The sequence below is a fragment of the Myxine glutinosa genome, chromosome 2 (genome assembly GCF_964187855.1).
Source record: "Myxine glutinosa chromosome 2, kmMyxGlut1.1, whole genome shotgun sequence".
Lineage (NCBI taxonomy): Eukaryota > Metazoa > Chordata > Myxini > Myxiniformes > Myxinidae > Myxine > Myxine glutinosa.
In genome coordinates, this window is record NC_136262.1 from 119144354 (window position 1) to 119170326 (window position 25973).

The window sequence follows — 25973 nt, forward strand, 5'->3', positions numbered from 1 at the left end:
GGAAATATTTTTTTGTTTGTTTTTTTGAGTTCAGATTTTAAACAAGGAAGTATGGGGTGAAAGACTGCGACAAAAACAGAGAACGAAAGTAATTGCAGCACAATCGACGGACCACTGAGAGAAAAACAAAGCCTCAAGGTCGGACACGGGAGCCTACTCGGCCTCAAAATACGTGACACAAATTAACCGACGATTTTGTATACATGTATGAAAAATTAACACCGAGAATCTTACTAAAGACACACTATAGGTACACACACCGAAAGATAGATACAGTTTCGACAAAAACACAATTGTGGAAAAATTCCTTAACTTCGAAAGCGTGAGCGCATGAACAGCTTCGAAAAGACGTGACCTCGCCGACAAAGATCTCGCGAGATCTGAACTTTCATTACCATTACGCCATTGGAGAGATATTAGCAAATGTAGACCAGGTCTTGCAACAATCGTACCAACTCGAAGACACAAAGAGCGGAATGACCCGTCCTTACTCACAGGTGGTATATAAAATCCTCCGCACGCGGTCGGCGTCGGAATAGCATCATAAGTAATGTGAAGGGGACGGAGGGCATCCCTCGGATGGAACCATTAACTCCATGACATTCTCCCCCGTTAAAGTTTCATCTAGCATGCGGACTATCGATATAAGGTATAAGTTGAAGATAGTAGATTAATTAAGCAACCCAGCACTCCGTCACAAATCCAAGCGTTGGGGTCGACGGCACGCTCGGCCCGCACGCGTCCGGTAGGTAGGCGATCCGTTTGCATTCCCGTCCCAGCCAGCACGAGTCTGATCTGTGGGCGATCCAGGGGACGGAGGACACGGCGGTGACGGTGGACACGGCGAGCTCGGGAAATCCCCTGCAGCAGTTCCCAGCGGTGTAACGTCACACGGACCCCGACCCACGCGAGGGGTGCCCGGAACGGAATCCTCCAATTCGGCAGGCGGATCCTCCGAGTTCAAGTTGCGACGGGTGTCCTCCTCTCCGCACGGGGCTAAATGCTGAACCGACACGGTCGATAGACGACCATCGCGCAGCCGGACGGTCGCATACTGCGGATTAACCTGCACGATCTCCACCAAATCCACCGCCGGTTCATACTAGCTTTGTCGTACCGTTCGCTTCAGATACGTGGGCCCGAGTTCGACAAGCCAACCGGGCATCGATTGACCGTTGGCGCCGCGAAGTTCAAAACGAAACATTCTTTCGTGGGGAGTTTGATTGGTGGCCGTGAATAATACAGTGCGAATCGCATGTAATGCTTCTGGCATGGCTTTAGGCCATTGGTGCACTGGTGCAGCCCCATTGAGTGCGTACGTAAGTGCAGCGCCACGGCCTTCCAGATGACTTGATTAAATCTTTCCACCTGGCCATTCGCCTCGGGGCGATATGGAGTAGTGCGGCTGGTGGCGATTCCGAGGCCTACTCTTGTGACATGAACGCAGCCCCACGGTCTGAATGCACAAACCCCGGATACCCGAACAGGACGAACAGCTGACACAGGCATCGTATAACCGTGGCTGACATCATGTCTGAGCATGGAAAGGCAAACGGATAGCGACTGAACTCATCAATTACCGTCAACAGATAATGAGGCGCACCTGACGTTGGTAAAGGCCCTTTAAAATCAAGGCTTAATCGTTGCCATGGTTTCGTCACCTGAATGAGCACCCGCTCCGGCGGCTTATAGAATCGCGGTTTCAACTCCGCACACATGGAGCAGGTGCGGCATAGACGTCGGATATCCTCGATCAAAAATGTCAAATTGCGAGAGCGCACAAAATGAGCAAATCGAGTTACCCCGGGGTGACACAATGAGTCATGGATGTGCTTTAGATCCTCTGACATGCTAGCACAAACCGACAGGCGAGAGAGCACGTCAGCAACCACATTCTCGCTCCCGGGGCGATAGATTATGTCACAGCAGTAGTCGGCGAGTTCGACCCGCCATCGCGCGATTTTGTCATTGTTATTGTCATTGTCATCGTTGAGGGTGTTCCTGGCCGAACATAAAAGCCACCGACTGTTGGTCTGTCAGGAGATCAAACTTCCTGCCTAGCAGCTGATGGCGCCACCTCCTGACCGACTTGACCACCGCTGCCGCCTCCTTTTCCACTGCCGAATGTTTGCGTTTGGTCGAGGTCAATGTCCTAGAGAAGAATGCCACAGGTCACTCGTTTTGCGTTAGGGTAGCGGCAATCACACAATCCGAAGCGTCTGTCTCGACGAGAAACGGGAGGTTATCATCAATGAAGGTCACACAGGCCCTCGCTATGTTTGCCTTCAGAAGTTGAAAAGCGTCTAGCGCGTCCTGCGTCAGAGGGAAGACCTTACAGTCCACCAGAGGTCTTATTTTCTCTGAGTAGTCTTGGATCCATCTCGAGTGATGTGCGAAAAGCCCGAGGCACCGCCTCAGGGACGCTCGATCACAGGGTGCCGCCATTTCTAGCAAAGGTCGGAGGCACTCGGCATCAGGTTTTATCTCCCCACCGGTCACTGTGTACCCAAGTATATCAATTGTTTTTGCACCGTCGTGGCATTTCTCACGGTTGAAGGTTAAATTATAACGTTGCGCAACCTCCAAGAATCACTTAAAGTTTGCGTCGTGCCCCTCCTGGGTATGTCCGCAGACTGTCAGAATTATCCACGTAAATGAAGACGTCTCGCAAATTCTCTTTAACCAAGATGTCGTCCATGGCACGTTGGAAGCACGAACCCTGTTTGTGACTCCAAAAGGGATTCGCCCAAATTGATACAGCCATCGACCTGATTGGAAGCCTGTATAGGGCCTATCCGATTCCCTGATTGGAATCTGATGGTACGCTGATTTAAGGTCCAAAGTGCTGAAGACCCTAAATTTGGCAACCTCCTGAACGAGGTCATCAATTTTCGGCAAAGGAAACGTGTCCAATTGCGTAAATTTATTTATAGTTCGACTGTAATCGACGACCAGGTGTTTCCTGTGATTGTCAGAGTGTACGACTAGAACCTGCGCCCTCCACGGCGATCTACTCGGCTCTATAATGCCCTCTCGGAGCATACGCTCGGTCTCCTCGGCGATGTATGCGGCGTCGGTACGAGTATACCATCGAGATTTCACAGTTACCGTTCGGCAATCGGCCGTCAGGCTGGGAAATAGCCCAGGCGGATCTATGGCCATCTGCTAAGCCGCAGACCGAAAGAGTATTCTCTCCTTCTCCCACGCACATCTCCAACCAGCCGTACCGGCTCAAGAAGTCATGACCGAGCAGTACGTCGGTGCACAATTCCGGCATCACCACGAGTTTCACTTCCTCATACAGTTTATCATCGATGACTTGTTTAAGAGAGCAAACGCCTTTGGTGCGTACGCTATGTCCGGACGAAGCCAGGTAAATTCGTCGCGTATCCGAGCCCATCGACTAGCCGTGACGTCGTACCAAAGCATGGCTACCAAAACTAGAGGAACTACCTGTATCGATAAGCCCTTCCACGCGGATCCCTTCCACGAGCACAGGTAGCACGGCGCGGCGCACGCCTCGCGCTGTCCGTGAGGTGTGCGTACCTGCAAGACTCGAGCCCCAGGAAGACTTAGATTTAGCCGCCCGACACATTTTAGCAAAGTGTCCTCTTTTCCCACAATTATGACATTCACAATTTTTGGCGGGACATGCGGAGCGAGGGTGTCTCTTATTGCCACAAAAATAACATTTGGCATTCTCTGCAGAGTTTGCAGCTGCGGCGTTCAGATTCCCATCATCTCCAGCGATCGGTGCCGGAGCGTCGTCTGGAGATTCCGCGAGTGCCCGTTCGGGCGATGCTGTAGACTCCGGCCGTGCTGTGGCAGCGGCCCCCGCTGTGAGATAGGATCCACCGTATGCCTCCGCGCGGGCGGCTGCCAGCTGTAGAATTCGTGCTTTGTCGCATGCTTGTTGGAAGGTCAACTTGGTCTCCTCCAGCAACCGTAGTCTGATGGCTGGCGACGAGATCCCCGCAACAAACGCATCACGCATCAAGTCGTTGGTCGCCTCCGCAGTGGTCCGAGCCTCCATGAAACAACCTTTCCCCAGGCGTATCACCTCCTGAATGTAGTGCTCCTGGCTCTCCGAAGCTTCCTGGCGTCGTGTAGCCAACATGTGTCGTCCGTACAATGCACTTCGTTGCCGGACATATATGCCACGCAACGTCGCCACTGTCACATCATAGGTGGCACAGTAGGATATGTACCCGTAGACCGGGAGGCTGACATGACAGGTCAGAATGGATAGCCGCTGTGGCTCGGTGAGATCCGGAACCACCGCGGTGTAGTGCAGAAGAGAGTTGTGCCAATATTCCCATTGGTCTGCGGCGTTCGTAGCCTGAGGGTCGCCCGAAAATACCTCCAGGTGCAGCAGCTTCTCCATGGCTCCAAGCGTAGAATTCAAGTGAATAAAAATGTGCTGAAACGAAACGAGACGATTCACCAAAACTCCAAAGCTGTGGGCTTTTATTCACTTGAATGCAACTGATCTACAAAAGAGAACACAAAAGCTATTAAGCAAGCATCTCTGAGCACTTTCATTACCATTACGCCATTGCAGAGATATTAGCAAATGTCGACCAGGTCTTGCAACAATCTTACCTACTCGAAGACACAAGAGAGCGGAATGACCCGTCCTTACTCACAGGTGGTATATAAAATCCTCCCAACGCGGTCGGCGTCGGAATAGCATCATAAGTAATGTGAAGGAGACGGAGGGCATCCCTCGGATGGAACCATTAACTTCATGACAGTGATTAGGCATAAGTTATAATAGTGATTCTGCATAAGTTATAATAGTGATTAGGCATAAGTTATAATAGTGATTAGGTATGTTATATTAGTGATTAGGTATGTTATAATAGTGATTCAGAATAAGTTATAATAGTGATTAGGCATAAGTTATAATAGTGATTCGGCATAAGTTATAATAGTGATTAGGTATAAGTTATATTAGTGATTAGGTATAAGTTATAATAGTGATTCGGAATAAGTTATAACAGTGATTAGGCATAAGTTATAATTGTAGGAGCTGTGCTCCCACGTAATCGGAAGAATGGACGCGACAAAAAGCTGGAATTCGTCCGAGTTTCTTTATTGAAACAAAACAACTCAGGTACTCTCAAAAGCCCGTTTATCGGGCAGCAATATATATACACATTATCCCGGAGCGTTTGCCCGGGAAAGGCGAGAGGGGGCGTGGCCGGGCGTCCTGGACGCGGCCTGGCAAGTCGAGGGCGGGCATGCCCGGGCGTCCCGGACGCGGCCTGCCAAGTCGAGAGCGGGCCTGCCCGGGCGTCCTGGACGAGCCTGGCATGGTGATCGCTCCGCGTCCTTGGTAGGTGCAAGGCGATTGTGTAAACCCAGCGGTAGCCGCTACACACGTCCCCCCAGAATCGACTTGCACCGGCAGGGTCAATTTAAGGGGGGTCCGGATGACCCGGCCGAAGCGACCCCTGGCGGGTCGTGGGGGGGGGGGGGGTGTGGTGGTGGGCGGTCGAGTGGGGGGTACCGTGGAAGGGGGGCGGCCTCGCCGCGGCGGAAGGGCCAACCGTGGTGGTTGGTCGATGTCCACGTGCGCCGGCTTGAGGCGGTCCACCGCAATCCGGTCCGACCTGCCGCCGATGTCGATGACGAACGACTTGTCGTCCCGTCGCAGGACCCAGAAGGGCCCGTCGTACGGCGGCCGGAGTGGCCCCCGATGTGCGTCATGATGCACAAAAACGTAATCCGCTGTGCGAAGTGCTGGGGGGGGGATGTAGGACTGGGGGTCACCGTGGTGGGACGTTGGCATGGGGGCAAACCGTCGGGCGGCCTCCTGGAGGTCCGAGCGCTGGTGAGCTGCAGACCAGGGACTGGTAGCGTCGGGCACGAATTCGCCCGGGACGCGTAGCGCCTGGCCGTAGACGAGCTCGGCGGTGGATGCCCGGAGGTCCTCCTTGGGGGCTGTGCGGAGGCCCAAAAGGACCCACGGCAGCCGGTCGGCCCAACCGCCGTCCTGAAGGCCGGCCATGAGCGCGGCCTTCATGGAGCGGTGGAATCGCTCGCACAACCCGTTGGCTTGGGGGTGGTAGGCCGTAGTATGGTGGAGCTTGACCCCCAGGTTGCGGGCGACCGCGCCCCACAGCTCGGAGGTGAACTGCGGTCCGCGGTCCGACGAGATGTCCGCCGGTGCGCCGAAGCGGACGACCCAGGTGGCGATGAAAGCCTGCGCCACATCGGCGGTGGTGGTGGAGACGAGGGGAACGGCCTCCGGCCACCTGGTGGTCCTGTCCACCATGGTGAGCAGGTGTGTGAACCCCCGTGATGGGGGGAGGGGGCCCACCAGGTCCACGTTGACGTGGTCGAAACGTCGTTCGGGCAAGGTGAAAGGTGCCAGCGGGGCCTGGGTGTGTCGGTGGACCTTGGCCTGTTGGCAGGCTGTGCAGGTGCTGGTCCAATCGCGGACGTCCCGTCGAAGGCCGTGCCAGACGAATCGCGCCGACACCAGCTTCTGGGAAGCTTTCCGGCCCGGGTGGGAAAGGCCGTGGAGGGAGGCGAAGATGCGGTGTTGCCAGGTAACGGGCACGATGGGGCGAGGCTGGCCTTGGGAGACGTCGCAGAGCAGGACAGTGTCCGCGAAGGGGATGTCGGCCAGGCGGAGGCCCATGTCCGCCGCCCGGAGGGCTTGCACCGTGGTGTCGGTGGTTTGGTCCGCCGCCATAAGCGCGAAGTCCACGCCGAGGTGGACCGCGTTCGCGCTGGCCCGAGAAAGACAGTCGGCCACGACGTTGTCTTTGCCGGCGACGTGCCGGATGTCCGTGGTAAACTCCGACACGGCGGAGAGGTGACGCTGTTGGCGGGCCGACCACGGCTCCGTGACCTTGGCCATTGCATAAACCAACGGCTTGTGGTCGACGAACGCCGTGAAGGGTCGGCCCTCCAGGAGGTGGCGGAAATGGCGAATGGCCAGGTGTAGACCGAGGAGCTCACGGTCAAAGGTGCTATATTTGAGCTCGTTCGGCCGGAGCTGCCGGCTGAAAAAAGCGAGTGGCTGCCAAACCCCGTTCACCCATTGCTCATGTACGGCGCCCACCGCGTAGTTGGAGGCATCCGTGGTGAGGGCGATGGGAGCGTTGAGCACCGGGTGAGCGAGCAGTGTTGCGTCGGCAAGGGCCCGCTTTGAGCTTTTGAAGGCCGCGTCCATTGCTGCGGACCAGACGATGTCGTGCTTGGCCGGCTTGCCCCGGAGGGCTTCGTAGAGGGGCCGCATGAGTTGAGCAGCGCGGGGCACGAAGCGGTGATAGAAATTCACCATTCCCAGGAATTCCTGCAGGGCCTTTATGGAGCGGGGATGCGGAAACGTGGTGATGGCCTCGACCTTGGTTGGCAGCGGCACGGCCCCGTTCCTGGTGATGTGGTAGCCCAAAAAAATCAACAGCCGTCGTGCCGAAGTGGCATTTGGCCGGGTTGACGATGAGGCCGTGCTCGCTGAGGCACCCGAACAGTGTTCGGAGGTGGAGGAGGTGCTCGGCCCGGGACGTGCTGGCAACGAGGATGTCGTCCAGGTAAACGAAGAGGAACGGCAGGTCACGCAGCACGCCGTCCATCAAGCGCTGGAACGCCTGAGCCACGTTCTTGAGGCCAAACGGCATCCGCAGGAATTCGAACAAGCCGAACGGCGTGATGACGGCCGTTTTAGGGACGTCGGCCGCCCTGACAGGTACCTGGTGATATCCCCGTATGAGATCGATTTTTGAAAAAATGACCCGTCCTGCCAGACGGGCGGAGAAGTCTTGGATGTGCGGGATCGGATACCTGTCGGGGGTGGTAGCATCGTTAAGGCGGCGGTAGTCGCCACATGGGCGCCAGCCTCCCCCTGGTTTTGGGACGATGTGTAGTGGCGAAGCCCACGCGCTATCGGAGTGCCGCACGATGCCGAGGTGTTCCAATGCGTCGAACTCGGCTTTGGCCACGGCGAGCTTGGCTGGGTCGAGGCGGCGGGCTCTGGCGTAGACCGGCGGGCCCGTGGTTGGTATGTGGTGCTCGATCCCATGTCGTACTGCGACGGCCGAAAACGTCGGCCGCGTGAGGGCCGGGAACTCCGTGAGCAGGCGAGCAAACTCGTTCGCCGCCGGAAGGGCACATGCCAGCTCGGTCGGAGCGGAGCTGCTCAGTGTGCATACCAGGGAGCTGAAGGTCTCGGCGTTGATGAGGCGACGCCGTTGGACGTCCACCAGCAGTCCGTGTGCGCAGAGGAAGTCGGCGCCTAGCAGAGCCATGGGCACGCTTGCGGTTACAAAAGTCCAATTAAAGCGTTGGCCGCCGAAGCAGAGGGTGACGTTGCGCAGGCCGAAGGTGCGGATGGCCGATCCGTTGGCCGCAACCAAGGAGGGGCCGCAAACCGCGGACTGCCTGTCCTGATCGGAGGCGGGTATGACGCTCAGTTGGGCGCCGGTGTCGCACAGGAAGCGCCGTCCGGACGCTTTGTCCGTGATGAAAAGTAAGTTGCCCGTGTGGCTGGCGCTCATGGCTGGTAATGAACGCCAGCCCGGCCGTTTCCCGGCCTGCCGAAGGTGCACGGGGGTCGGCATGTCCGGGCCTTCTGTCCGAACCTGGCATGATAGTAACACCACGCTTGGTCAGGTGGAGGCCCCGGTCGTCGTGCTGGAGGTGGTCGGCTCGGCGTAGCGGCCGCCAATTGCGTCGGCAGTTCGGTCGGCAGTGCTCGGGCGCCATGGGCGTTGCATCGGACGGCGGTGGGCCCCAGGTCGCTGCTGCAATGTGTTGGCCTGCCGCGGAGATCTTGTCGGCTTCCCTGGCGAGGGCGCGGGGATCCGTGATCGTCGTGCTCACCAGGGCGAGGCGTACCGGGCTAGGCAGCTGACGGAGGAACAGCTCCCGGAACAGGAATGCCGGGGAGTGCTCGCCGAGCAGCGAAAGCATGTAGTCCATTCGCTCGGACGGGCGCGTGTCGCCGAGCTCAGGCAGGTCGAGCAGGCGCCGTGCGCGTTCCACCGATGAGAGGGCGAAAGCGTCGAGGAGGAGCTTTTTAATCGTGCCGTATTTGTCAGCGGCTGGCGGGCTCTCGAGGAGGCTCAGGGCGCGGGCCGCGGTGGCTGAGCCGAGCGCTGCTACCACATGGTGGAAGCGGGTGTCGTCGGCCGTGATGCCTCGCAGGGCGAACAGGGAGTCCGCCTGGGCGAACCAAACTGCCGCGTGAGCCTCCCAGAAGGTAGGCAGTTTGAGGGCAACTGCCGTGTCCATGTCGGTAGGTCACCAATGTAGGAGCTGTGCTCCCACGTAATCGGAAGAATGGACGCGACAAAAAGCTGGAATTCGTCCGAGTTTCTTTCTTGAAACAAAACAACTCGGGTACTCTCAAAAGCCCGTTTATCGGGCAGCAATATATATACACATTATCCCGGAGCGTTTGCCCGGGAAAGGCGAGAGGGGGCGTGGCCGGGCGTCCTGGACACGGCCTGGCAAGTCGAGGGCGGGCATGCCCGAGCATGCCCGGGCGTCCCGGACGAGGCCTGGCAAGTTGAGAGCGGGCCTGCCCGGGCGTCCTGGACGAGCCCGGCATGGTGATTGCTCCGCGTCCTTGGTAGGTGCAAGGCGATTGTGTAAACCCAGCGGTAGCCGCTACATAATAGTGATTAGGCATAAGTTATAATAGTGATTCGGCATAAGTTATAATAGTGATTAGGTATAAGTTATATTAGTGATTAGGTATAAGTTATAATAGTGATTCGGAATAAGTTATAATAGTGATTAGGCATAAGTTATAATAGTGATTAGGCATATACGAGCTCCACTTTAAACAATATTTCATCCTCTGCCAAGGAGGAAACTGCAAGAATCTATTTCTGAGGATATATGAAGGGCACAGCCTGTAGTCTATATGACTAAACTTGGTGGAGGTTTGTGCTCTACCGAGTGCCCTTCTAGTTGTTTCTATTTTCGTCTTTCTTCTTCCTCGTCTCTCCTTCCGGTGTATAAAGGCCATGGCGGTGTAGTGCGCGACAATACCTATGATGTTTGGTCTACGTGTAACCCCTTCCCTCTCCCATTCGGCTCATGTAAAGTCTACGCTGCATTTATGGAGTGAGATTATGAGGAATAAACGTTCTGTACGAGCCGGAAGCGTCCTGCGGCCGGATGTAGGAATCACGTGTCAATCGTGTTCACTGTTTGTTCAGGCAAAGGCGGGAAGGGCTACCTGTGATGACACCCGTTACGTGTGGCGCTCTCTGGACATTTGTTGGGTTTGTCTTAATGGCGGTCATCTTTCGTCCTTGACAGCCGGAGGTCTCTTATCAAAGACTGCGGAACAAAGTCCTCACACAATCGTTCAGCCTGAAGTTCCCGCTTCATCGAGCGGTTTCGATTTTCACAAAAAAGTCAAAATCGACGCTTTTTGTACCTGAGGAAGAGAGAGACTCGTGAACACCTGAGCTTCGTTCATTCTCCTGTGGTGAGTTTCACCTTACTGCGGTGGGTGAGTTTCACCTTACTGCGGTGAGTGAGTTTCACCTTACTGCGGTGAGTGAGTTTCACCTTACTGCGGTGAGTGAGTTTCACCTTACTGCGGTGAGTGAGTTTCACCTTACTGCGGTGAGTGAGTTTCACCTTACTGCGGTGAGTGAGTTTCACCTTACTGCGGTGAGTGAGTTTCACCTTACTGCGGTGAGTGAGTTTCACCTTACTGCGGTGAGTGAGTTTCACCTTACTGCGGTGAGTGAGTTTCACCTTACTGCGGTGAGTGAGTTTCACCTTACTGCGGTGAGTGAGTTTCACCTTACTGCGGTGAGTGAGTTTCACCTTACTGCGGTGAGTGAGTTTCACCTTACTGCGGTGAGTGAGTTTCACCTTACTGCGGTGAGTGAGTTTCACCTTACTGCGGTGAGTGAGTTTCACCTTACTGCGGTGGGTGAGTTTCATCTTACTGCGGTGAGTGAGTTTCACCTTACTGCGGTGAGTGAGTTTCACCTTACTGCGGTGAGTGAGCTTCACCTTACTGCGGTGAGTGAGTTTCACCTTACTGCGGTGGGTGAGTTTCACCTTACTTGGTGGGTGAGTTTCACCTTACTTGGTGGGTGAGTTTCACCTTACTTGGTGGGTGAGTTTCACCTTACTTGGTGGGTGAGTTTCACCTTACTTGGTGGGTGAGTTTCACCTTACTTGGTGGGTGAGTTTCACCTTACTTGGTGGGTGAGTTTCACCTTACTGCGGTAAGTGAGTTTCACCTTACTGCGGTGAGTGAGTTTCACCTTACTGCGGTGAGTGAGTTTCACCTTACTGCGGTGAGTGAGTTTCACCTTACTGCGGTGAGTGAGTTTCACCTTACTTGGTGGGTGAGTTTCACCTTACTTGGTGGGTGAGTTTCACCTTACTTGGTGGGTGAGTTTCACCTTGCTGCGGTGAGTGAGTTTCACCTTACTGCGGTGAGTGAGTTTCACCTTACTTGGTGGGTGAGTTTCACCTTACTGCGGTGAGTGAGTTTCACCTTACTGCGGTGAGTGAGTTTCACCTTACTGCGGTGAGTGAGTTTCACCTTACTTGGTGGGTGAGTTTCACCTTACTTGGTGGGTGAGTTTCACCTTACTGCGGTGAGTGAGTTTCACCTTACTGCGGTGAGTGAGTTTCACCTTACTGCGGTGAGTGAGTTTCACCTTACTGCGGTGAGTGAGTTTCACCTTACTGCGGTGAGTGAGTTTCACCTTACTGCGGTGAGTGAGTTTCACCTTACTGCGGTGAGTGAGTTTCACCTTACTGCGGTGAGTGAGTTTCACCTTACTGCGGTGAGTGAGTTTCACCTTACTGCGGTGGGTGAGTTTCATCTTACTGCGGTGAGTGAGTTTCACCTTACTGCGGTGAGTGAGTTTCACCTTACTGCGGTGAGTGAGCTTCACCTTACTGCGGTGAGTGAGTTTCACCTTACTGCGGTGGGTGAGTTTCACCTTACTTGGTGGGTGAGTTTCACCTTACTTGGTGGGTGAGTTTCACCTTACTTGGTGGGTGAGTTTCACCTTACTTGGTGGGTGAGTTTCACCTTACTTGGTGGGTGAGTTTCACCTTACTTGGTGGGTGAGTTTCACCTTACTTGGTGGGTGAGTTTCACCTTACTGCGGTAAGTGAGTTTCACCTTACTGCGGTGAGTGAGTTTCACCTTACTGCGGTGAGTGAGTTTCACCTTACTGCGGTGAGTGAGTTTCACCTTACTGCGGTGAGTGAGTTTCACCTTACTTGGTGGGTGAGTTTCACCTTACTTGGTGGGTGAGTTTCACCTTACTTGGTGGGTGAGTTTCACCTTACTGCGGTGAGTGAGTTTCACCTTACTGCGGTGAGTGAGTTTCACCTTACTTGGTGGGTGAGTTTCACCTTACTGCGGTGAGTGAGTTTCACCTTACTGCGGTGAGTGAGTTTCACCTTACTGCGGTGAGTGAGTTTCACCTTACTGCGGTGAGTGAGTTTCACCTTACTGCGGTGAGTGAGTTTCACCTTACTTGGTGGGTGAGTTTCACCTTACTTGGTGGGTGAGTTTCACCTTACTGCGGTGAGTGAGTTTCACCTTACTTGGTGGGTGAGTTTCACCTTACTGCGGTGGGTGAGTTTCACCTTACTTGGTGGGTGAGTTTCACCTTACTTGGTGGGTGAGTTTCACCTTACTTGGTGGGTGAGTTTCACCTTACTGCGGTGGGTGAGTTTCACCTTACTGCGGTGAGTGAGTTTCACCTTACTGCGGTGAGTGAGTTTCACCTTACTGCGGTGGGTGAGTTTCACCTTACTTGGTGGTGAGTTTCACCTTACTTGGTGGGTGAGTTTCACCTTACTTGGTGGGTGAGTTTCACCTTACTTGGTGGGTGAGTTTCACCTTACTTGGTGGGTGAGTTTCACCTTACTTGGTGGGTGAGTTTCACCTTACTTGGTGGGTGAGTTTCACCTTACTTGGTGGGTGAGTTTCACCTTACTGCGGTGAGTGAGTTTCACCTTACTGCGGTGGGTGAGTTTCACCTTACTTGGTGGTGAGTTTCACCTTACTTGGTGGGTGAGTTTCACCTTACTTGGTGGGTGAGTTTCACCTTACTTGGTGGGTGAGTTTCACCTTACTTGGTGGGTGAGTTTCACCTTACTTGGTGGGTGAGTTTCACCTTACTTGGTGGGTGAGTTTCACCTTACTTGGTGGGTGAGTTTCACCTTACTTGGTGAAACTCTGTTTTTTTTTTTTGAATACTGAATCGAGGCTCGTGAAAGAGCTAACATTTATTTCACAAACAAATCAACCAGACAAACAAAATATATAAAAAGAGGGAGCGGAAGACAAGATGGGGAGAGAAGGGGAAGCACACAAACACAACATTTGAGAGCAGGGACATCGGGAGATGTGTGGGAGGCAGAGGGCTTGGGGGGAGGAGGCGTGGGAAGGGGGGGGGGTGGGGGGGGAGGGAGAAGTATAAAACACAAGGAGACCAAGGACTTCCAGGACAGAAGTTGGTATTTCAAAAAAGTGTAGGATTTGGGGTGAAATTAGCGGCGGTAGAAAAGATCAAGGTTTTGGATGGGGGATGGATAAGAGATGGTGGTGAACAGCTGTTTTAAAGACCTGGAGGGAGGAGTGGGATTGAAGAGAGTGAGGGAGTTTGTTCCAGAGGCGGGAGAAAAGAGGAATGAAGGAGTGAAGGTGAGCAGAGAGTCTTGATTTTGGCAGTTTAACCATAAGAGGGTTGCAGGCAGATCTTGTGCGACCTGTAGGAATATTTGGGGGACAGCCCAGAGAGAGCTGGGGGGGCAAGGCCGGAGAGGAGTCGGTGGAAGACGGAAAGACCACCAACCTGCCTGCGGTAAGTGAGTGAAAGGCCCTTGGAGTTAGCTTCATCGCGGGAGATTCCAATGATTCTGAACGCTTTGGTTTCAACAGCGTGAAGACGAGCTAGGTGTGAGGCAGGAGCACCAGACCAGAGGGGAGAGCAGTATTCCATTGAGCTGCGGATGAAAGCCTTGTATGTGGTGAGGAGCTCAGGTGTGCCAAGGAAGGACTTCGCACGACGGAGGATGCCCAGTCGGCGACTGGCTTTGGAGGCCAGATTTGAAATGTGGTTTTCCCAGGAAAGATCATGGCAGATAGTGAGACCCAAAAGCTTGAGTGACAGAACTTCTTGGAGAGGATTATTCAGAAAGTGGATGGGAGGGTTGTCCAGTCGGTCTTTTCGGAGAGACATCGTAAGAGTGTGAGATTTGTCAGGATTGAAAGACATGTTCCACTTGTTTGCCCAGTCTGTGATTTTGTCCAGGTCTGCAGAGAGTGAGGAGGCTGCAGACTGCCGATCTGAGGGATGAGGAATGGAGCGGCAGAGAGTGGAGTCGTCAGCAAAGAGATAGAGAGGATTTTCAAGAGAGTCGGAGAGATCATTGATGAAGACCAGAAAAAGCACAGGGCCCAGAACACTGCCTTGGGGAACTCCTGCCTGAACAGGAAGAGGAGATGAGAAACCCATTCAGGGCCACACGTTGACTACGACTAGAGAGGAAGTCCGCCAGCCATGCGTGGAGATTTCCATGGATACCAAAGGAGGAGAGTTTGGTGAGCAGAGCGGGGTGCCAGACCATATCGAAGGCACGTGATATGTCAAGGGAGACAGCTCTAATTTCCTGTTTGGCATTGAGGACCTCCATCCATTGTTGAGAAAGCAGAAGCAGCATGTCCAGAGTTGAGTGACCAGTTCTGAAACCAAATTGATGATCAGAGATCAAGCCATTGGAGAAGAGGAAAGATTTTATATCGAAGCAATGATGGATTCCATGACTTTGCTGATAATTGGGAGAAGGCTGATTGGTCTGTAGTTGCTAGGATCTGTTTTTGCACATTTTTTGTGCAAAGCGGTGATGTTGGCTGATTTCCAAGCAGATGGCAGATGACCTTGAGCAAAAGAGAGGGTGAAGAGAACAGAGAGAGGGAGTGAAAGAGCGGAAGAACATGATTTTAGGACCCGTGGGCTGATGCTGTCAGGACCAGTTGCAGAATCAGAGTCGAGGGTTGACAGAAACTTTTCCACCTTGTCAGGAGGAAAGGACACAGAGTCCAGGAGCAGTTGGGTATGACTGGGTATGGTGGGTACAGAGAGGGATGGGTTTGGGACACAAGATTTAGAGGCAAACACAGAGTTGAGGCATTCAGCTTTTTCACGTGCGGAGTGAGCCGTGTCGTCGTTTGAGGTGAGGGAGGGGATGGAGGGGGAACAAACACCAGAAACAGATTTGACCAGACGCCACCAGGATTTGGAAGAGGGAGATAGATAAGAGAGTTCGGTCTTGAGAATGGAGATATATTGTTTCCTGGCTCTCCTGAGGGTGGACACACACTTGTTTCGGGCTTTGTGAAAGGAAATGAAATTTCCTTCCGTTGGATTTGCTTTCCAGGAGACGAAGCAAGTTGTTTCTGGGCAACACCTTCACCACAAGATTCCGTGTACCATGGACGGGAGGAAGGGTATGACAACTGAAGACGAGATGGGATAAATGTGTGCATGAGAGAGAGCAATTTACTTTGGAAGAATTCCCAGGATGAGTTGATGTCACTCATCACTTTACTTGGTGGTTGAGTTTCACCATACTTGGTGGGTGAGTATGTGAGTTTCACCTTCTTGCAGTGGGTGAGTTTCATCTTACTGTGGTGAGTGAGTTTCACCTGACTTGGTGGGTGAGTTTCACCTTACTTGGTGGGTGAGTTTCACCTTACTTGGTGGGTGAGTTTCACCTTACTTGGTGGGTGAGTTTCACCTTACTTGGTGGATGAGTTTCACCTTACTTGGTGGGTGAGTTTCACCTTACTTGGTGGGTGAGTTTCACCTTACTTGGTGGGTGAGTTTCACCTTACTTGGTGGGTGAGTTTCACCTTACTTGGTGGGTGAGTTTCACCTTACTTGGTGGGTGAGTTTCACCTTACTTGGTGGGTGAGTTTCACCTTACTGCGGTGGGTGAGTTTCACCGCACTGCGGTGAGTGAGTTTCACCACACTGCGTTGGGTGAGTTTCACCATACTGCGATGGGTGAGTTTCACCTTACTGCAGTGGGTGAGTTTCACCTTACTGCGGTGGGTGAGTTTCACCTTTCTGCGGTGGGTGAGTTTCACCTTACTGCGGTGGGTGTTTCACCTTACCTGGTGGGTGAGTTTCACCTTACTGTGGTGGGTGAGTTTCACCTTACTTGGTGGGTGAGTTTCACCTTACTTGGTGGGTGAGTTTCACCTTACTTGGTGGGTGAGTTTCACCTTACTTGGGGGGTGAGTTTCACCTTACTTGGTGGGTGAGTTTCACCTTACTGCGGTGGGTGAGTTTCACCTTACTGCGGTGGGTGAGTTTCACCTTACTGCGGTGGGTGAGTTTCACCGAACTGCGGTGGGTGAGTTTCACCGCACTGCGGTGGGTGGGTTTCACCGCACTGCGGTGGGTGAGTTTCACCGCACTGCGGTGGGTGTGGTTCACCGTACTGCGATGGGTGAGTTTCACCTTACTGCGGTGGGTGAGTTTCACCTTTCTGCGGTGGGTGAGTTTCACCATACTGCGGTGGGTGAGTTTCACCATACTGCGGTGGGTGAGTTTCACCTTTCTGCTGTGGGTGAGTTTCACCATACTGTGGTGGGTGAGTTTCACCTTTCTGCGGTGGGTGAGTTTCACCATACTGCGGTGGGTGAGTTTCACCATACTGCGGTGGGTGAGTTTCACCTTACTGCGGTGGGTGTTTCACCTTACCTGGTGGGTGAGTTTCACCTTACTGCGGTGGGTGAGTTTCACCTTACTGCGGTGGGTGAGTTTCACCTTACTGCGGTGGGTGAGTTTCACCTTACTGCGGTGGGTGAGTTTCACCATACTGTGGTGGGTGAGTTTCACCTTTCTGCGGTGGGTGAGTTTCACCATACTGCGGTGGGTGAGTTTCACCATACTGCGGTGGGTGAGTTTCACCTTACTGCGGTGGGTGTTTCACCTTACCTGGTGGGTGAGTTTCACCTTACTGCGGTGGGTGAGTTTCACCTTACTGCGGTGGGTGAGTTTCACCTTACTGCGGTGGGTGAGTTTCACCTTACTGCGGTGGGTGAGTTTCACCTTACTGCGGTGGGTGAGTTTCACCTTACTGCGGTGGGTGAGTTTCACCTTACTGCGGTGGGTGAGTTTCACCTTACTGCGGTGGGTGAGTTTCACCTTACTGCGGTGGGTGAGTTTCACCTTACTTGGTGGGTGAGTTTCACATTACTTGGTGGGTGAGTTTCACCTTACTTGGTGGGTGAGTTTCACCTTACTTGGTGGGTGAGTTTCACCTTACTTGGTGGGTGAGTTTCACCTTACTTGGTGGGTGAGTTTCACCTTACTTGCTGGGTGAGTTTCACCTTACTTGCTGGGTGAGTTTCACCTTACTTGGTGGGTGAGTTTCACCTTACTTGGTGGGTGAGTTTCACCTTACTTGGTGGGTGAGTGTCACCTTACTTGGTGGGTGAGTGTCACCTTACTTGGTGGGTGAGTGTCACCTTACTTGGTGGGTGAGTGTCACCTTACTTGGTGGGTGAGTGTCACCTTACTTGGTGGGTGAGTGTCACCTTACTTGGTGGGTGAGTTTCACCTTACTTGGTGGTTGACTTTCATCTTACTCGTCACTGCCGTGGGTGAGTTTCACCGTACTGCGGTGGGTGAGTTTCACCGTACTGCGGTGGGTGAGTTTCACCTTACTTGGTGGGTGAGTTTCACCTTACTTGGTGGGTGAGTTTCACCTTACTTGGTGGGTGAGTTTCACCTTACTTGCTGGATGAGTTTCACCTTACTTGGTGGGTGAGTTTCACCTTACTTGGTGGGTGAGTTTCACCTTACTTGCTGGGTGAGTTTCACCTTACTTGGTGGGTGAGTTTCACCTTACTTGGTGGGTGAGTTTCACCTTACTTGCTGGGTGAGTTTCACCTTACTTGGTGGGTGAGTTTCACCTTACTTGGTGGGTGAGTGTCACCTTACTTGGTGGGTGAGTGTCACCTTACTTGGTGGGTGAGTGTCACCTTACTTGGTGGGTGAGTGTCACCTTACTTGGTGGGTGAGTGTCACCTTGCTTGGTGGGTGAGTGTCACCTTACTTGGTGGGTGAGTGTCACCTTACTTGGTGGGTGAGTGTCACCTTACTTGGTGGGTGAGTGTCACCTTACTTGGTGGGTGAGTGTCACCTTACTTGGTGGGTGAGTGTCACCTTACTTGGTGGGTGAGTGTCACCTTACTTGGTGGGTGAGTGTCACCTTACTTGGTGGGTGAGTGTCACCTTACTTGGTGGGTGAGTCACGTTACTTGGTGGGTGAGTTTCACCTTACTTGGTGGTTGACTTTCATCCTACTCCTTACTGCCGTGGGTGAGTTTCACCGTACTGCGGTGGGTGCGTTTCACCGTACTGCGGTGGGTGCGTTTCACCGTACTGCGGTGGGTGCGTTTCACCGTACTGCGGTGGGTGAGTTTCACCGTACTGCGGTGGGTGAGTTTGACCGTACTGCGGTGGGTGAGTTTGACCGTACTGCGGTGGGTGAGTTTCACCGTACTGCGGTGGGTGAGTTTCACCTTGCTGCGGTGGGTGAGTTTCACCTTGCTGCGGTGGGTGAGTTTCACCTTGCTGCGGTGGGTGAGTTTCACCTTGCTGCGGTGGGTGAGTTTCACCTTACTGCGGTGGGTGAGTTTCACCTTACTGCGGTGGGTGAGTTTCACCTTACTGCGGTGGGTGAGTTTCACCTTACTGCGGTGGGTGAGTTTCACCTTACTGCGGTGGGTGAGTTTCACCTTACTGCGGTGGGTGAGTTTCACCTTTCTGCGGTGGGTGAGTTCCACCTTGCCGTGGTGGGTGAGTTTCACCTTACCGCTGTGGGTGAGTTTCACCTTTCTGCGGTGGGTGAGTTTCACCTTGCCGCGGTGGGTGAGTTTCACCTTTCTGCGGTGGGTGAGTTTCACCTTGCCGCGGTGGGTGAGTTTCACCTTTCTGCGGTGGGTGAGTTTCACCTTACTGCGGTGGGTGAGTTTCACCTTTCTGCGGTGGGTGAGTTTCACCTTTCTGCGGTGGGTGAGTTTCACCTTGCCGCGGTGGGTGAGTTTCACCTTTCTGCGGTGGGTGAGTTTCACCTTACTGCGGTGGGTGAGTTTCACCTTACTGCGGTAGGTGAGTTTCACCTTGCCGCGGTGGGTGAGTTTCACCTTACTGCTGTGGGTGAGTTTCACCTTTCTGCGGTGGGTGAGTTTCACCTTACTGCGGTGGGTGAGTCTCACCTTGCTGCGGTGGGTTCGTCATGCTGGTGAGCTGTAGACCTTTGTGAAGTGCACCGTAACCCTGTAGTACTATACCGGAGTTGTGCTGTCCTAACTCTAGTGCAGTACTGTGACATTATACCATACAAACTTGTGTAAAAGTCTTGTGCAGTTCGATGGATTGTTTGATGTAGCCTCTCCTGAAGTGATGTGGATGTAGAAACCATTGGTGTGTGTAACCTGTCGAACACACACACACACACGCACACGCACACGCACACGCACAAACACACATACAAACACATACATGCACACATGCACACAAACACACACACAAACACATACATGCACACACACACACACAAACACATACATGCACACACACACACACACAAACACATACATGCACACATGCACACAATCACACATACAAACACATACATACACGCACACGGACACGCACATATACACACACATACATGCACGCGTACACACACACATACACACACACACACGCACGCACACACACACACGCACGCACACACACGTACGCACACACACGTACGCACACACACGTACGCACACACACGTACGCACACACACGTACACACACACACACACACACACACACACACACACACACGTTTTCCCTCGGTGTGAACAGATAGTCCATGATGGAGTCGAGCCACAGAGAGGTCCTGCGATTGTGCAGAATGCGTCTCATTGACGATCTGGTTCTGCCCGAGCTGCTGCAACACCTCATCACTTCTGGCACCTTGAATGAGCATATGTTGGATCGTATTCAGGTAATGAAATGAAACTGTTGGTTTATTAAACTGAGCGGAACCAGTTACATGTGTTTACTTGGCAAGCCAATTGGCAGGCCAATCACCGGATCCAATTGGAATGTTTGAAAGGAGGGAATCGCCTTCTGCGTACGCTGCCATGATGGGGGGGAGGGGTGGGGGTGAGGTGGTTTTTGGGGGTCTGTGTGCTGAGGTGTTTTTGAGTTGTGTTGAGGTGTGCTGAAGTGGTGTGTGTGTATGTACATGTGTGTACGTGTGTGGACTTCAGTGCAAGGGCACAAGGTTGGAGCAAATTGCTGAGCTGGTGACATTGCTTCCCAAGCGTGGTCCCGATGCCTTCACTGCCTTCTGTAAGGGCTTGCAAGCCACAGGACAGGCGCACCTTGAAAAGCACCTTATTGCCACTCTATCTACATTACAGGTACGTTCGTCCTATCTCAAACTCTTTTCTCCTTTTAGGTTTCCTCTTTACATTCCACCTATTCATCCTCCATACTGTCATTGTTATAACTCCAATGCCACTTTCTTTCACCATTACTCCCAGTCATGACTCCACGTCGGCCATTACACCAAGCCTTGTCCCATCTGTTGTTGGCAGAGAAATACTGAAGAATCCCCTACACGGTGCCTTAATCCCTCCGATATAGAAACCTGCAGCAACACAAACTGCAAGTACCGGCTTTACTTCACTTGTAACAGGCTCACCTCGTTTCTTTGGCTCCTTTTTATTGCCGTGTCTAACGAGAGGTGAAGTAAAAAAAAAACACCTTTAGAGGCCATTTTTTTCCCGCAAGCGGGGGTTGGCCTTTTTCGGGGACCGTGGTTGTTGTTGTTTTTCGGTCCCCTTTTTGAAGCAATGTTTTACGGCCGGATGCCCTTCCTGACGCCAACCCTTTTTGCCGCCTTTAACGACAAACAGGGAATTACCAGTGAACTGGTACTCAATTAGCCGACCTCGGAAGGATGACAGGCTGAGTCAACCCCCCTGGCGTTAAATTCAGCGATCGACCGGGATTCGAACCCAGGATCCTAGGATCCTAAGCCGGCACCCTAGCCGCTAGCCCAACACTAGGGCTCGAGAGGTGAAGTAGTGATATTGAATATGTTTGATACTTCTACAGTAACAGTAGCACTCGTAGCAAAGGAGGGTTAACTTAATGACGGGTTAAACGCTCTTGTTCCGCCATGTTAACATCCTAAAAGTCAGCCTCTCCTTGCTACCCACGGAGGTTAGAGAAGAGGGACACAACAGAGGGACTCTTGGAAGGGCACTGGGTGAGGGGACGGGGATGGCAGTGGAGTGGGTAGGGAGTGAACGAGTTGAATACAAAGTAAGAAGGTCAGGTCACGTATGGGAGAGGATGCGCCGGAGCAGCGCGTCACCGCATCCACTTTCTGACGGTTCTCCAAGGGCCTCCGTCTGGCCATCCCCCAGGCTGATGCCTGGCCCATCCCTATTTCCTTGAGATGCCGATCAACCTGCTGAATCCACGAGGCACGCGGTCGGCCCGTTGGCCTCCTCAACTCACGAGGCTCCCTTGCTGAGAGTATCTGGTGAGCTGGATCAGCGTCCGGAAAACAAGCCACATGCCCATACAGCCGCAGCTGACCCTCATGGACCATACAGGTAACAAATGTCATCTGTGTCTCTCTCAGCAACTGCTCGTTGGACACAAAGTCTGACCAGCGATAGCCAAGGATTCTCCGAAGAGACTTTGTCCCAAAGGAGTTATGTCTCATTCTCTGGCCCTTGGTAAGGGTCCAAGTCTCGCATCCGTAGAGCAAGACTGGAAGCACCAAGGACTTAAAGAAACCATCAGCTCACAACATGCGGAGACATGAATAACACTACCAAGGTAAGTGAATCTCTTTGTGACCTCATCATCTTCGCCACAAACAGACACAGACAAGACAGCAACATTCAAGATGTCATTGAAAGCCTGGATCTTGGTTTTGACCCAGGAAATCCATAATCCCAGCGGCTCCGCCTCCTCATTCAATGCCTGGAGGCCGCCCCTTAAGAATATCCAGCATCTCCGCAAAGATGACATCATCATCAAAGTAAGAAGAGTAAGGGAAAAACCAGGCTTTAAGCAGTAAAGAGATTATGTTACCCGGTTTTGTGCACTTTTGAGGCTTGCTCATGTCCAATCTTAATGCGATCCCCCCCTCCCCCCTCCCCCCCCCCCTCCGTCTATACCACACACTTACCCTTGTGTACCAGCCATAGGAAGGCTATGCCATCATTTCCCGAGGAGACTCGACTTCCTCCTCTGTGAGGAGGACGGGACAAGTTGAAAAGTGCAGACAGAGGAGAAGCAAGAGCAACAGAGTAGGATTTCAGAAAATGGGCACCGATTCTATGTGAGTTGTTGTCGAGGCTGGACGGAACGTTATCTTCTTTCTTGCGCGAGGACACGAAGTCCAGTAGACAGTGTGTATGAGGAAGTAATTGAGGTCAGAGTGCGATGGGTTGAGACTGAGTTTTTGAGGCAAACGGAAATTTAAGAAGATCTATTTTGGCTCCTGCAGAGTTTGCAGTAAGCTGTCTGAGGTGAGGGACGGAGTCGAGTTGGGCATACACCATGAGGCGGGCTTCATAAGGTACCATGACTTTGAGGAAGGAGACTAGTTGGAGAGGTCCGCCACGAGATTTGCAAGATGATGTGTTCCTGGCTTGCCACACGATGGACACACTCTTATTGCTAGCCTTGGGCAGTGACCTAAACTTGTCCTTTCCATGTTGAGAATCTAACTGTTTGACTGCAACTGCCTTCCTACAGGATTCGGTGTTCCAGGACCAAGTGGATCGATAGGATACCCACAGTCGGAATGGGATAAACCAGTGCATGAGAGAGTAGGTTTTTGTGAAAGTATTCCCAGGTGGAATCCATATCAGGTGCTGTGGGGATCGTGGTCCAATCCTGTTGAGAGAGCAGATTAAAGTTCCTGCAAGTAGACCTGTGGGAGCAGCCATATCCTATGTTGTTGAGGTTGCTCCCTTACAATAACCAGAGATATATGGTCCTTGAAAGTGAACCTGGTCACACGGGGAACAGGAGAGTTTTAGTGGAAAGGTGTAAACTCTGTGTTTGCCTCAAAATCTTGTGTCCCGAACCCATCTCTCTCTGTACCCACCTTACCCAGTCGAACCTAGCTGCTCCTGGAACGTGTCCTTCTCTCCTGACAAGGTGGAGAAGTTTCTGTCAAAGCTCGACTCTGATTCTGCAACTGGACCAGCCCACGGGTCCTCAAATCCTGCTCTGCCGCTCTATCTCGCCCTCTCTGTGTTCTCTTCACCCTCTCTTTTGCTGAAGGTCATCTACCATCTGCTTGGAAATCAGCCAACATTACCACTTTACACAAAAAATGTGCAATAACAGATCCTTGCAACTACAGACCAATCAGTCTGCTCCCAATAATCAGCAAGATCATGGAATCAATCATCGCTTCTGACATCAAATCCTTCCTCTTCTCCAATGGCTTGATCTCGGATCATCAATTTGGATTCAGACCAGGTCACTCTACTCTGGACATGTTGCTTCTGCTGTCTCAACAATGGATGGAGGTCCTCAATGCCAAACAGGAAATCAGAGCTGTCTCCCTTGACATATCACGGTGCCTTCGATACGGTCTGGCACCCAGCTCTGCTCATCAAACTCTCCTCTTATGGTATCCATGGAAATCTCCACGCATGGCTTGCGGATTTACTCTCTGGTCTTAATCAACGTGTGGCCCTGAATGGGTTTCTCTCATCTCCCCTTCCTGTTCAGGCTGGAGTTCCCCGAGGTAGTGTTCTGGGTCCTGTGCTTTTTCTGGTTTTCATCAATGATCTCTCTTGTTGCCCTGGTGTTGGGCTAGCGGCTAGGGTGTCAGCTTAGGATCCTAGGATCCTGGGTTCGAAACCCGGTCGATCGCTGAATTAACGCCAGGGGGGTTGACTCAGCCTGTCATCCTTCCGAGGTCGGCTAATTGAGTACCAGTTCACTGGTAATTCCCTGTTTGTCGTTAAAGGCGGCAAAAAGGGTTGGCGTCAGGAAGGGCATCCGGCCGTAAAACATTGCTTCAAAAAGGGGACCGAAAAACAACAACTACCACGGTTCCCGAAAAAGGCCAACCCCCGCTTGCGGGGAAAAATGGCCTCTAAAGGTGGTTTTTTTTTTTTTTTTCATCAATGATCTCTCTGACTCTCTGGAAAATCCTCTTTCTCTTTGCTGCTGACTCCACTCTCTGCCGCTCCATACCTCATCCCTCAGATCAGCAGTCTGCAGCCTCCTCACTCTCTGCAGACCTGGACAAAATCACAAACTGGTCAAACAACTGGAACATGTCTTTCAATCCTGACAAATCTCACACTCTCACTATTTCTCTCCGAAAAGTCCGACTGGACAACCCTCCCATATACTTTCTAAACAATCCTCTCCAAGAAGTTCTGTCACTCAAGCTTTTGGGTCTCACTATCTGCCAAGATCTTTCCACATTTCCAAACTGGCCTCCAAAGCCAGTCGCTGACTGGGCATCCTCCATCATGCGAAGTCCTTCCTTGGCACACCTGAGCTCCTCACCACATACAAGGCTTTCATCCTCAGCTCAATGGAATACTGTTCCCCCCTCTGTGCAGGTGCTCCTGCCTCACACCTAGCTCAGCTTCACGCTGTTGAAACCAAAGCTTTCAGAATCATTGGAATCTCCCGCGATAAAGCTAAGTCCAAGGGCCTTTCACTTACTCACTGCAGGCAGTTTGGTGGTCTTTCTGTCTTCTTCTGACTTCTCTCCGGCCTAGCTCTGTCTCCCAAATATTCCTACAGGTCGCACAAGATCTGCCAGCAACCCTGTTATGGTTAAACTGCCAAAATCAAGACTCTCTGTTCACCTTCACTCTTTCATTCCTCTTTTCTTCTGCCTCTGAAACAAACTCCCTCACTCTCCTCAATCCCACTCCTCCCTCCAGGTCTTTAAAACAGCTGTTCACCACCATCTCTTATCTTCCCCCATCCAAAACCTTGATCTCTTATACCCCCGCTAATTCACCCCAGATCCACTTTTTTGAAATTCTGACTTCTTTCCTGGAAGTCCTAGCAGTGTCAATGTGTTTTATACCTCTCCCCCCAAGCCCTCTCCCTCCCACAGATCGCCCAATGTCCCTGTTCTCTACTGTTGTACTTGTGTGCTTCACTCTCTCTCCACATCTGTCTCCCGCTCCCTTTATCATATGTTTTATGTGTCAGTTTGTTTTTTTGTGATTAATGTTAGCTCTTACATGAGCCTCGATCTTTTATACAAAAAAAAGGCAGCACCATGGCCAAATTCCAAATTCCTGCTGCAAATAACCCAGCAATGTTGCAAACCATCAGCCACGTTCTGCACATGCCATGATTATCAGGTCCAAGAGGGAGGACATACTGGTAGTAGAGTAGGAATCTGGTTTGGGAAGTTTACAGATTGGGTCACACCAATGGAGTTGTAGAAAGCCTTATGTAGCAGAAAGAAAGCAGGTTGATCTCACTGGGTTTCTCTTATGGATCACCAATTCTGTCAAAGAAACACAAAATGTGAAACATTGAATTATTTATTATATCCGAACACAAGACAAGGTCACACAAGGCTGTAGTTTTGTTATACACAGATAAACCTAAGTTTGAGGTATTATTGTTTCTTTGTTTGTCCCGAGATGGTTGCTGTGAACTATGACATTGAGTCTATATTCACCATGGCTTTTCCCAGACGCGCTGGGCCCCTGTGATGACTTTTGTGATGGGATGCGTCCCATCTGTGTGCAGCCCACTACCAAAGAGTTCTACCTGCAGCATGCACCAACGGTATGGCTACACAATAGCATGTCTGTGATCGTGAAAACCTCGTAATGTCATTCCGCTACTGTTCCGTCAGCTTTGATTTAATCGGCGACCTTGAATGAACGACACTCGACCAGC

The 25973-nt window shown here is 52.3% G+C and overlaps 1 protein-coding gene across 7 annotated transcripts in view; it reads left to right on the top strand.

Annotated features, from left to right (window-relative positions):
* Positions 1-10158: 10158 nt before the first annotated feature.
* CASP2 (caspase 2) overlaps positions 10159-25973 on the top strand; it is a 32690-nt gene continuing 16875 nt past the window's right edge. The window contains exons 1-6 of one of the 7 annotated variants that reach the window (XM_068107284.2): positions 10159-10456; positions 15400-15600; positions 19899-20040; positions 20309-20461; positions 20639-20708; positions 25765-25859. In XM_068107284.2, coding sequence (XP_067963385.1) covers positions 19906-20040; positions 20309-20461; positions 20639-20708; positions 25765-25859 — 453 coding nt within the window. In that variant the 5' untranslated portion in view covers positions 10159-10456; positions 15400-15600; positions 19899-19905. Of the gene's footprint in view, positions 10457-14230; positions 15601-19898; positions 20041-20308; positions 20462-20638; positions 20709-25764; positions 25860-25973 lie in introns of those variants that run through there. The other 6 variants (XM_068107285.2, XM_068107283.2, XM_068107286.2 and 3 more) reach the window with 6 other exon arrangements.